General features: G+C 49.4%; 1 protein-coding gene across 5 annotated transcripts in view; it reads right to left on the minus strand.

Moving 5' to 3' along the window:
• ERI3 (ERI1 exoribonuclease family member 3) overlaps nt 1–12,547 on the minus strand; it is a 127,035-nt gene that overhangs the window by 73,071 nt on the left and 41,417 nt on the right. For all 5 annotated transcript variants that reach the window (XM_058552205.1, XM_058552201.1, XM_058552200.1 and 2 more), the window contains one exon: nt 10,154–10,245. In XM_058552205.1, coding sequence (XP_058408188.1) covers nt 10,154–10,245 — 92 coding nt within the window. The remainder of the gene's footprint in view (nt 1–10,153; nt 10,246–12,547) is intronic.

Consider the following 12,547-nt stretch of genomic DNA (forward strand, 5'->3'; position numbering starts at 1 on the left):
CTTTCACTGCCAAGCAGCAGCAGAAAAGAGAGACCAAAGCCCACAAGCCCTGGAGAGGCCCTGTCAAGGCGGCAAGGGCCACTACCACCTAGCTCCTGCAGAACCCACAGGACAGAGGAGCCCAAACAAGACTAAGATTCTTCTGGCATCAAGGTCCAAAAGGCAGAGGGCAGTGCTAGCTGCATGCACTGGAATGTAAACTCCAGGAAGGCAGGATGCTTCAGAAGTTTTATCTCTTTGTTCACTGCTATATCCTCAATACCTAGAATCGTGCAAGGCATACAGTGGGTATTCAATAAGCATCTGCTGAAAGAATAAATAAATGGGTCAGTACAGTTCAAAGGCCACTTCCTCAGGCCTGGAACGAGCCTCTCCCTATCAGAGGAGTTCAGAGAAGAGGGAGGCCAGTGTGGATTCCAGAAGAGCCAGGGAACACTACATGTCCAAGGGACTGGAATTAGGTTTTAAAAGATGAGGGGGATTGAGATAAGCTGATAGGCTTAGGGAGATTCTCATATCAGACTGAACATTCACAAACTCATTCCACAAACATGTACTGAAGGACTAAAGAAGGTAGGTAGTCCAACAAGAGGAGGATAAACTGCAGTATAGTAATACAGTGGAATATTGCACAGCAGTAAAAAGGCTAAACTAATACATACGACAACATGGAGGAATCTCTCATAGTTACGTTGAGCAAAGGAAGTCAGACACAAAAGAGCACATCTTGTACGATTCCATTTACATGAAAGTCAAGAACAAGCAAAACTAACCGAAAGTAAAATAAGTCAGAACAGCGGTTACCTGGCAGGGCAGGGGGTGGGGTGGGCATTATTGACTGGGAAGGGGCACAAGGGAACTTTCTGGGATGAAGCAAAAGGTTCTTTATCTTGGTCTAGGTTGTGGTTACACAGGTGTACACTTGTATAAAAATATATAGACCTGTACACTTTACATCTGTATACTTTATACACCCTACTGTACCTATTTCATACCTCGATTTCTAAAAAAATCGCACAAAAATAGTTGGTGCTCAAGAGTCACAAAAAGAGTTTTAAAAAACTCTGTTCTAAAATGTAGGAAAATATTTTCCTGGCGCAACAGTGGCTCCTTCTTGGAGTTTCAAGGACAAGCCCTCCAGCCTTCACTCTCTGTCTTGCCGGAAGACAGAGGGGCCCAAGCAAGTGGCCAAGGGCTGGGAAGGTCCAAAAATTTGCAAAATACAAAGGAGGGCAGCCCAAATCTTAGGCCTTGGAGGCCATGGCCCAGTGGGAGGCCACATGCTACTTCTATTCTGTACCAGGCGAGCTCTAGGGAAGCAGAGCTGGATCACACGGTCAAGCCATGCCCCTAGCTTGTTCTGAGGCTCTCTGAAGCAGCCTGTCTGTCAGTCTGCCACAGAGCATAGAACCAGACTTCCAGAGACTCCCCCGAAGAGCCACAGACACAGGACCAATTTGTTTTCCTGACAAGCCGGGCACAGACTGGTTGAGGCAAAGGTCTCTGGGCTACGGCAAAGGTCTCAGTGCCTACAGCCCCTCCTGCCAGCGAAGAGGAGGAGACAAGACCTCACAGGTGGTCCAGGGGAGCTCCACATACAAGTCCAGGCGCCAGACCCTAGGCAGCAATGCTTGCCTCAGGACCAATTAAGCAGTGATGAGCTAGCCAGGCAGCAGCTCTGCAGCAGGCCAAAGCACAAGGCTCCTCCCGCCATCAAACGTCTCAAAGCCTGATCAGTTACTACACAAACATCTTTATCTCTTATCAGGGTTTTGATTGAGCAAAACTTCCATTCCAGGAGTTCCTATAATCACTAAAGTACTTGAGACTTTCTGATACCTTCCCTGGTGGGGAGGAGATGAGGCTGCCACTGGAGTCCCACCCTTCAGCCTAGAAGTGCCCAGAAACTGGAAACACCAGGGGATCTGTCTGCCAGCGAGGGGTGCGCTTGTGGCCCTGACAAGAGAGCTTCTCTGCCAGCGTCCCTCCAGGCCCAAAGTCCTTCCAGAGAAGACCAACTTCCCCAACTCAGGCTCTGAGGGAAGGATGCAGGCTGAGCTGCCTGTTGACCTGCAGCTCCAGGACCACGTGCAGAAGAGCGGGAAGGGAGCACAGGCCAGGAACCAGGAGCCTCGTCCAGCTCCACAGACACCTGCTCCTGCCCTGAGGCCTGCACCTAGGAAATGGATAATCCCCAGCCAAGCCCACAATCAGGAGCCCCTTTACTGCCAGTTCTAGGCTCCAGGACATGTGCAGGAGGGGCTCTCACGCATCTGCGAGTAGGTTGGCTCCAGGGGCATGTGAGCTCTCAGGTGGAGGCAGGGTGCCCCTTGCTCCTCTGAGCCCAAGAACTCTCGGCCCAAGGAGCTGTCAGGCTAACGAGGCTATCCCACTACCACTCCATCTGAGCGTGGCAGGCTGCACTGCACGACTGGTTTCAGGTGGCTCTTCTTTAATTAATGGCATCCCAGGCTCTGCAGGGAGCTTCACCCCACAAGGAATGGCCCTCTCTCATTAGAGGCAGGCCTGCCATGATGTATTCAGGGCGAGGGCCAGGATTCATTTCCCTGTCTGTGGGCTGGGGATGGGAGGGAGGAGAGAGGCAGCAGGGAGAGATTTATATTGAGTGACTTGGATTAGCTGCAGCTGAAACATGACCCCATCAACTCAAGCTGCCTTCTTCAGGCTAACCCAATGCACCTCTGCTGACGAGAGGGCTCAAGGGAAGCTGAAGGGAGGGCAGAAGGTCTGGTTCTCATTCTTTCTGGGCTTAGGCTGCAGCTTGAGGCCCAGAATTCCTATACAACCTCCAGAACCCCTTCCCCACCCTATACATACACTTGGTGTGCACCGGGAACCTGGCCTGACTCTGAGCCCATCTTGCCCATCAAGAGCCTCTTTGTAGCCAGGAAGCTGACCCATTGGCCTCACAGCTACAAGAGTGAGGCACTGACCATGGCTGTCAGCTGGCTCACCTGCTTTCAGGAAACACCCTCGCTCCTTACCTCAGAGAAGGAGTCCACAACATGGTAGTGCCCCATATCTGCTGTCTAGGCAGGACCCAAGTATGATCTTCCACAGGGCGTGTCAGACCTCAGGCCACCCAGCACTAGGGAAAAGGCAGGCATCGGTCTGACATGAAAACTTGCTGTCAGCCATCACCTCAATATGGTGGCCCATTAGACTGGACCTCACCTCGGGGTGGGGAGATTCCGGGCAATACCACTCTCCTCCCCACCACCTCCCCCTGGTGCCACCTCACAGGGATCATGAGACTGGGCAGGGGGAGCTGGGGTCTTCCAGCAAAAAGGAAAACGTGGGCCTTTGGTCGTTCACGTTTCCAATGTACTTCTCACAGACTTAAAAAGAAGGCTACCCTGCACTCTGCTAGCCACACACGGTTTTAGACCTAGGAGCTGGATAGGTTCAGGCTGACAGCAAACAGCACATGGCCCTGCAAACCCCACTAAACTTTACATTCAGTTTTACTTGTACTTTGGAGAAAAATTATACATCAGAGCCTGCCCTCTATCCACCCTTAGAATGCCCAGTTCACTAAGAGAGCTGGAGGGTGGGCCCTCTCCTACCCCTGCCAGCTAAACAGAAGGTTGTTTTGCAGGCCTGCTGTGTCCCTAGGAGGGCCAGGGAAGAATGCCTCTCGTCTGTACACACACCCACTCCATGTCATCCATGTTTCTCTCTGGCCCTCGTGGAGGAGCGTTCATATACTCTTCTTTCCCTACTCAGAAAGAGATGTAGCTCAGTTCCGCTTTGCTAAGCCCTATTTGGCAATGTGTCTAAACACATGCAAACTTAATTAGTTCAGGAGGGGAGCCCAAGCACTTGCAGTGACAGATAAAAGTATCGGGAAATGAGACAAGTCAGGACTGCCAGGGAGTTCTTACTCCAGCCCTTTCTCCTACCAGGCTGCTAATCAAAAGTGACGCAGCTCAGTGCTGAGACCAACCAGTACAGCACTGGGCAAAGGGCAAGGCTCTCATGAGCTTAGTGACACGATGAGATGCTCCATGGGCTTCCAAACATCCTATAGGATAGAGGGGTCTAAAGTGATAGTGGATCTGAGGATTCGTTCGTTTGTAGCTCAGCAAGGAAGCTCTCAGACAGCCCCAAAACCTCCCCCAACCACATCTCCCGGCCAACCACGCCCCCATATCAATACGAACATAATAACAGTCCAGACCTCCACCAACCCTAGCCCAGGTACCAGCAGCCTAGGGTGTCCTGAGGCTCTGCTGCTCAGTGCAAACAAAGGAGAGAAGGGCACTGCCACCATATCACAAAGCCATGGGCCACCAAGGACCGAAGAAGATGGCCAGACGGCACAGTGGTTAAACACATGGGTTCTAGAGTCAGAATGCCTAGGTTCAAATCCCTGCCCTGCCACTAACTGGTTGTGTGCCCCTGGCAACTTACCTCTCTGGGCCCCAGTTTCCTCACTCATTTAAAAAAAAAAAAAAAAGGTTATAAAAAGAACTTATTTCATAGGATTGTGGTAAGAATTAAATGAGATAATGTAGAAATAGCACAGCAGGACTCCTGGTATGTAACACATGCTCAATAAATGCTGGCTATCCTTATTATCTGATGTAAACTTTTCTGCAGCAGTCCCAGCCCTCAGTCCTAGAGGTACAAATCTCTCAGGGAAAGCCCTTCACGTGGCTCATAGGACCAAACTCCTCTTCTATGGCCCAGGCCTGTGGGTCATCTCACTCAGGACCCACCACGGAAGGCCCAACACACAGGGCTGGCAGTGAGAAAATCCAGGAGCTTCCTGACAATAGCAGCATAGTTCTCTAACCTCTCACACTCAGGCTGGTGCAGGAAGGCCCAAGATTTCTTATTCTTTTCCATTCTCCCTGAATCTATCACTATCAATCCTGTCATTCCTCCTGAGCAGGGATTCCACAGGCCCACTCCAGTACTTAGTTGTCATTTATTCAACAAATATTTATTGAACTACTACATGTCAAGCATTGTCCGAGGGTTACAATGGTGCTCACAATCTAGTGAAAGAGACAGACAAGTAGAGGCAGCTACAATACTATTTCTTGTATGAATAAGTGCATGTGCTCCAGGAACACATAGGAAGGCACCTAGAGAAAGACGTTAAGAGGAATCCTTAGGAATCGGCTAGCTACACCATCTGGCTGGGGGGGTGGGGGGAATGCATAGAGAGTAATGAGAGACGAGGCTAGAGAAGTAAGCAGGAGTCTTGAAAGCCTCAATAACCAGTGTGACTTTGCCTTGAGGGCAAGGGGCCTTGAAGGGTGTTAATCGGGGATGTGACATAATCTGCTACAATTAGGAGAATAGACTAGAAGAAGCAAGACTGGAGTCAAAGAGACTAGTTAGAAGACTTTTGTAGTAATCCAAGAAGAATGTGGTGACCTTAACTAGGGCAGTGGTAGCGGGGATGGAAAGAAGGCAATGACTCGGAGAAACCTCTGGGAGGAAGAATCAACAGGATTTGGCAATTAACTGGTTGTGGCTAGAGAAAGGAATCAAGGATGATACTCAGGTTTCTGACAGAACTACTGAGTATAGTCATGTGCTGCTTAATGATGGGGATACATTCTGAGAAATGCATCGTTAGGCGATTTCGTCGTTGTGCGAACATCATAGAGTGTACTTACACAAACCTAGATGGTACAGCCTACTATATACCTAGGCTCCAGGGTACTAATCTTATGGGACCACCGTCATATATGGAGTCCGTCATTGACCAAAACATCATTATGCAGCACATGACTGTAGATGGTACCAGTCATTATTTGAAGGAATGTTGGAGGACGAGGTGTTGGGAGAAAGACAATACCTGAGCTTTAATGGGTCTCTGGACATCCAGGTGCAGATATAGAATAGGGAGCTGGACATGAAGGCCTGGAGTTCAGATGGCACATGGAGCAGATTTCTTTTCTCCAGTGGGATCTCTGCCGCCACGTCAGTTCCCATTTCTCATTGGAAAAAGAGGTTAGAAGACATCAGCATACAGAGGACAGTTGAAGCTTTGGCAAAATATGAGATCACTCTGGCAAGTGTAAGTGTGCAGAATAAAAAGAAAAAACAACTAGGACAGAGATCAAAGAAACACTAATATTTAAGAAACACCAAATTTAAGAAAAAAGTAAGGAAAGAAGCATCTGCAAAAGAGACTGTGAAGGAAAGGCCAGAGAAACAGGAAACATAAGAAAAATAAAGATGAAACGTGTTTCAAGAAAGATGAAGTGGTCAACTCTGGTGAGTGATGCCAAGAGGCCCCAGACTGATCCCTGACAAGCGTGTCACTGGCCCTCCCTTCCAGCCATTGTCCACACCCCCTACAGGACAGTCACTACCCGACAGCGCTCTCCCAGATGTGTGGTCCAGCACGCTAGGACTTCACTCCAGGTCACAGCAGCCTCTGCTCTTCAACAGTCTTGGCCACTTGACTGCGCCATGAGGATACCCTCAGTAGCCCCTGTTGAGTGCATGCCCCCAAATCAAACAGTGAGTAGGGTAATCTGAGCAAGAATCTTTTGATCTCCAGACTTTCTAAAATCTGAAGTGCTCTAGGTCCACATCTGCACGACATCAACAGAGGTGTGGGTGTGCGCACCGCATGAGGAAAACAGGAAAAACCCTCAAGCGAGATGCCAGCCCAGCATTCACACATTCAACCTCCAATGGGAGGAAAACCCCTTCCAAAGCTGAGGCTGAGCCTAGATGAAGGTTCTCTTAACAGACTCCGAGCAGACCCTAGACCTGCCTCCACCAGAGCAGTGTCTGATTATCCTGACCCTCTCCAAAGGGCCTCTTCCCAGACTGCACCGAAGGCCAGGTCCTCCCTCATGTCACTCTTCTGTACCCCCACCCCCACCCCCACCCCTACTCCTAGTCTTTCCCTCTTCCTGATCTGCTCCTTTTCTCAGACCCACAGGCCACTGGGAAAGCCTCTGGTCTAGCTTATCAGCCACTCGGTGCCGTGCAGATCTTCAAGCTACAGGCTAAAATCTGAGTTCTTCAAGGGTGGCACCTGTGCAGGTGTCACTGCTCACTCTGTACCAGCCCTACCTTCCCACCATACCAAAGATGGAGCCCCTTTACAGAGACATTCCCTGCCTGAGTAAGCAGAGAAGAGGGAAAGTTGGTGCAAGAACACCAAACCCCACGAGGTGCTTCAAGAAACACCAGGTAAGGCAAAGGAAAGGTAGTTCAGGCAGCGAAGGCAAGCTGACCAAGGACCAAAACCACAAGTGTCATTTCTTAAACAAGTTTAGAAGGAAAATTAAATCCGCACCCAGTAAATTAAAACCCACCTTAGCAGGATCTGTGACTATAGCATCAAAGCCCATGTAAACCTGGAGTATCAACTCATCCAGCTTTGACAAAAGATGGACACAAAATGGTTTTCTCAGGATGGGAGCAGATTTCTTTTCTCCAGTGGGATTTCTGCTGCCACTTCAGTTCCCATTTCTCAGTGCCTCACTAATCAGGACCTTTCCCACAAAAGTGATGTGAAGCTGGTTGGGGGGAGTAGGCAGCTGGCAGAAAAGGGAAGGACAGCAATGAGAAGGAGCCATGGCTCTGGGAAACTAGAGTGCGAAATGAAAATATTTGCTGAATCCTTTAGACTTAGTTAAATCTGAAAATGGATGTCAAAATAAGAGGTAGGCCACACACTAACAAGTTGTGGGTGTCAATTTAACAGCAACCTTGTCAGGCTCATCACAGCCTTTACCAGGTGCATAAAAAGGTGACGGCTCTGATGAGAGCCATCCGACAAGAGGTTCTACGAACACTGATAAGCTGTGCACTGTCACGCAGCACTACTTAGGTTTCCTCTCTGGCTGTTTTTATTTTGTTACACATTTAATTAAGAGCCTTCCCAGCAGTTGCGGAGTCCTGCTTCTAAAAGGCAGCCACAGAGCTCTCCTCCCCCCAACCCCTGCCACCTGGCATCTGCTTCCTCCCTGCACACTCTTTTTCAGAGCTTTACTGGCCTTCCCAATCCAAACCCAAATCAGCCCCAAAGTCTGCCCGCATCATCTCTTTCGGAAGCTACATGGTCTTAGAATTCAATTCTGTCTAGCTATGAGTCTCTACCAATCTGAGCCGCAGTTTTTAATTTTGTTTTGTTTTTTCATCTAGAAAAGGGAGATACCACCTCCTACCAGAGAAGGTAGTTAGGAGGACTGAATGAAATAAGCTATGTGCTTATTAAAATTTGGTTTCCTTTCACATATGCTTGGATTCCACATCCCGATCCCCCTTCTTGATTACATCATTTCCCATGAAGATGCAAAGCAGCCTCCTGAGTGACCAAAATCTTTCCAGGGCGCACCATGTCAAAGGCTGAATTGGCGCTGCAGGCCAGAATAGGCCAGACCCAAAGAAGACAACACTCTCTCAAATTCCCTTTCCTTCTCGTAAAGAAACCAACTCTAAGCTTAGGAGGCCCAGCCATAAAGTCCCCAACCTCACAGGAAAGTTTTCATATACACCTATATGTTACATGCCACTCACAGTTAACGCAGAAGATTCTGAAATGTGGGTGGTTGGGACATGAACATGCCAAAGAGAGAAAACCACTGGAAGAGTGGGAGTCCTGGGAGGCTACTTGGAGGAACTGGGCCTCTCGATGGGGCTACATAAGCCCCAGAACTGTGTGTACCAGCCTGAACCCTGTCCCGCCCTGAATAGCTTCTCCTGTGCTGCAGAGCTCCACGCAGTCCCTTCCCCGCTTCAAGTGCTCCAAGCTGCCCAGGATGCCATAAACAAGAAAGAGCACCAGACTTCCTCCTCCTCACCTTCTCCGTGGAACCCTCCTCTGATTCACATCTGCTTCCAGGCCCAGCCTCTATCAACTCCCTGACAAATGAGCATCATCTGGGAGCACAGAGATCCTCTGAAGCTCTGGGAGCTGTGTGTGCAAGCCTGGAGGTATACAGTGTGTGTACATGACACTTAGGTACACATGTGGGAGATGAGGTGTGTGGGAGTTTATGTGATCTCGGTTTGTTCTTCCTCCTGTCTCACCTAGAGAGTTGGTGACACCCACCTGGGTGCATAACTTCACCTCAATGCTCAGTATCTAAGAGGCATAAAAAGGACTTTGGTGAGGAGATAATGCCTGATTTGGTAGGAAATGTCACTCCTGAGCCACTACTCCACACTCCCCACCAACACCCCACCCTATGCTCAAAAGTCCACACAGACACACACACACAGACACACACACACACACACACACACACACACACATACACACAGGATGCTTGCTGCCACCTTCAGTCACAAAGAACACAGAAGTATCGATTCTATCAGCCCTCTGCAAACAGTGCCCCCACCACCTCCACCCCCCTTTAGTTCCCTGGGGGCTGTCTGCAGCCATGTATCCATGAGGATAGACAAGAGGCAGAAGTGTCAACCCAGCAAAGGAACCAGTTCTGTCTTTCATAACTGGGGCAGGATCAGGAGACAAAGGAGAAAAAGCAGTGGGGACAAAGGAAGAAAGAGGAGGCTGGTGACTTGGGCAGTTTCCTAGAAGCAGCCCTCTCTCATCCCAACACTGGGTGCTCAGATGGATCAACAGGGCCTTGTATCCCAGAGAGGAGGGCAGCACAGTAACAGTTAAGAGCAAGGCCCTGGAGCCAGGTTGCCTGGGTTTGAATCCTGGCTCTGCGTGTTCTTGGGCAAGTTACTTAACCTTTCTGTGCCTTAATGTCCTCATCTATAAAACAGGACTAATAAGAGTACCTAGGGTTATTAAATGAGTTATTATTTCTAAAGCACTTAGAATAGTAGACACTGTGTATTTGGTTTAAAAAACAATTAAAGACCCTCTTTTAACTCCTTCCTTTCAGGGCAATAACATGTAGCCCCACAGCTGGAAGGGCCGTCCTGAGCGGTAAGACCTGGCAAAGGCAGGAAGGCCTCAAAAACAGCAGTCCCGGTAGGGTCCTTGACCTGTCCACTCCCTGCTCCAGAGGCAGAAGGCAAGGCTCTCAGCGCTCTCCTTGCCCTGGCAGCCCCACAGATCCAGGGACCCCTGAGCCAGCTGCCCTGCAGGCTCGGACATTTCAGCCTATGAAAGGCAAGCCCTGGTCCCACAGATGCCAAGCCCTTCCAGCAAAGTAGCCCTTCTCATACTCACATGACTTTTAAGTCCCAGTCTCCACAGGTGACAAAAATTGACTTGACGTTTGGATCTAAGAGACCTTCCTTCGCCATCCACTCATCGACCCTCTGGAAAGTACACAACAAGAACAGATGAGATTTTCCTTTTTTTTTCTCCCCCCGAGTCTGTGAAGAGTCACAACAGCGAAACGCAGATAAGCTGCTTGTAATCAGAGCAGGAGAAAATTGTAATCTTATCCAGCCCTGGCTCCACTCTGGGCTCTCAGTCTTGGCTCAGAACTATGGAGGCACCTGCAGGACCATCCCTGCAGGCAGGTCGCACAAGCCCAAGTGTTGGGGGGAGGGCGCCATCCACTCCTCTGTTGCCTGGCTGCCCGCCTCAGACAAGATAAGGACAGATCCAGTAGGTCAGTCCAAATGCCTTTGGTCCTCAAACAAAGGCACAGCCTAGCGCAGACAGGCTGTCCTGGGCCATGAGAACAGGCTGGAAGGAGGCCCTAAGCAGGGACTCCAATCCACAGGTTCATTCATTCGATTATTCATTTCACCTTCCCACCAAATGTTTATTAACTAAACTTACAACTTTGAGTATTCCCCCAATGCAGGTGAAGTTACTTTTCACCATGAGTCTTGCAAAAGAGGCCCCTTTGCTGGGCTGGAGCCCCATTGTGATGCCTGGGATAGCACTGCCTACTCCAGTGGCGAAAAGCTCATAAAGTGGCCTCAGACTTGGTGATTCTCTCCTGGTTGAGGATTCAAACTCAGCAGAATCTTTTGAAAGCTGAGCTCAACTCCTAGGCAGGGAAACAAACTGCTCCTAAACACTTTAAGTCTTCCTTTCCCTTCATCCCTTTGGTTGGTTTTATTATTTGTACTCACACTGAAGTACGAATACTAAAATCAGTATATAACGAGAGAATTACCATAAAGAATTCATGAAGCCTTGCCTGTTTTTCAGGTGATCCCAGGCATGGGGCAGGAGTGCAGCAGATCACACCACTGCTCCACTCACATAGGAGGATTATTTTTAAAGGCGAGATCGCATAGTAGTTAGACACGCAGGATTGAAAGTCAGATACATCTGGGTTCTCACCTTGGCTCTTCCATATATCCTGGTTGTGTCACTGATGGGAAGTCATTTAAAAGTCATTTAACCCCTGTGAACTTCAGTCTCCTTCATCGATAAAACGAGGTAGGATGACTAACCTTATAGGGTTGTTTTGAGAATTACATGTGATAATGCATTAAGTATCTACCACAAAATAGACAGTAGGCTGAGAAGGGGAGAAAGGCAGATCATCATGATACAATATAATAGATGCAGTAATGGCGAAGTGACCAGAATGCTATACGACCAAGAGGAAGAAGTGGCTAGCTCTACCTTTTACAGGGAAAGGAGTCAGAAAGGCTTCATAAAGAAGATAATTGAACTAGGGGCTTGGTGGTTGGGTTTGCTTGACAGGGTGGAGCCCAGAAAAGGATACTCCAGGCAGAGGCAAAGGCACAGGGATGATCATTTTGTATTTGAGAAGCAGTTGTCCATTTAATGTCTGCCTTCCCCACCAGACTAAACACCATGAAGGCAAGGACTCTTCTCTGTCCTATTCACTGTCTTAATCCCTAACCGAGCCCAGTGTCTTATCTCAACAGATATTTGCTGATTGACTGAAATATGAGCAGGGAGTAATGTGACCGAAGGCCATAGTGTGTAGAAAGGAGGGACAGGAATGGAGGCTGGGGAACTAGGTTAGGCCAGACTGTGAAGGGCCTTATGTGCCCAGCAGGTAACGGAGAGCCCATGGAAATGTTAAAGTAAGATTATTTCTAGCAGGTGTAGGCCAGCTCCCTGGACACCTCAGAGATTCTGGAGGCCTGGCCCACATTGGAGCAGTCCTTGAGCAGGGCCAAGGATCCTATCTAGTTCCAAGGCTACAGCAGTCCTACCTGCTGGAACGTCAGAGCTGCTCCCCAGTGCCAGACGATGCAGACCCTCTTCACCGTCCACACACCAGAGAATCCTCCTTAGCCCAAGGGTCTCCCCAGCAGCTAAATTCTGGACCTTCCATTGCTGAATGGTTTGTCTCCCCAGCCACTCTGGCCCAACCCCTTGCATGGACACACACAGACACACACCCACACACATGCGTGCACATCCTTTCCCCCCCCGGGGTCACCTACAGAAAAAAAGGCCGACTTTGCATAAGAAAAGAGGTAAGGCCAACTTGGAGCTCCCTAAGTCAGTTAACACTCTGGCTCACTGGCCTTAAATCCCCAAGGTAAGTGCCCCACCTGCTGGGGGGGCTCCCCAACGCCCCAACTCCTGCACAGTGGTCCTGGAAAAGAGAGCAGGACAGGACAGGACTGTCAGGAGCCAATGCCCAGCAAGGCCAGGCCTTCATCATAAGAAGCA

This window comes from Diceros bicornis, chromosome 13 (genome assembly GCF_020826845.1).
Source record: "Diceros bicornis minor isolate mBicDic1 chromosome 13, mDicBic1.mat.cur, whole genome shotgun sequence".
In the NCBI taxonomy this organism is placed as follows: domain Eukaryota; kingdom Metazoa; phylum Chordata; class Mammalia; order Perissodactyla; family Rhinocerotidae; genus Diceros; species Diceros bicornis.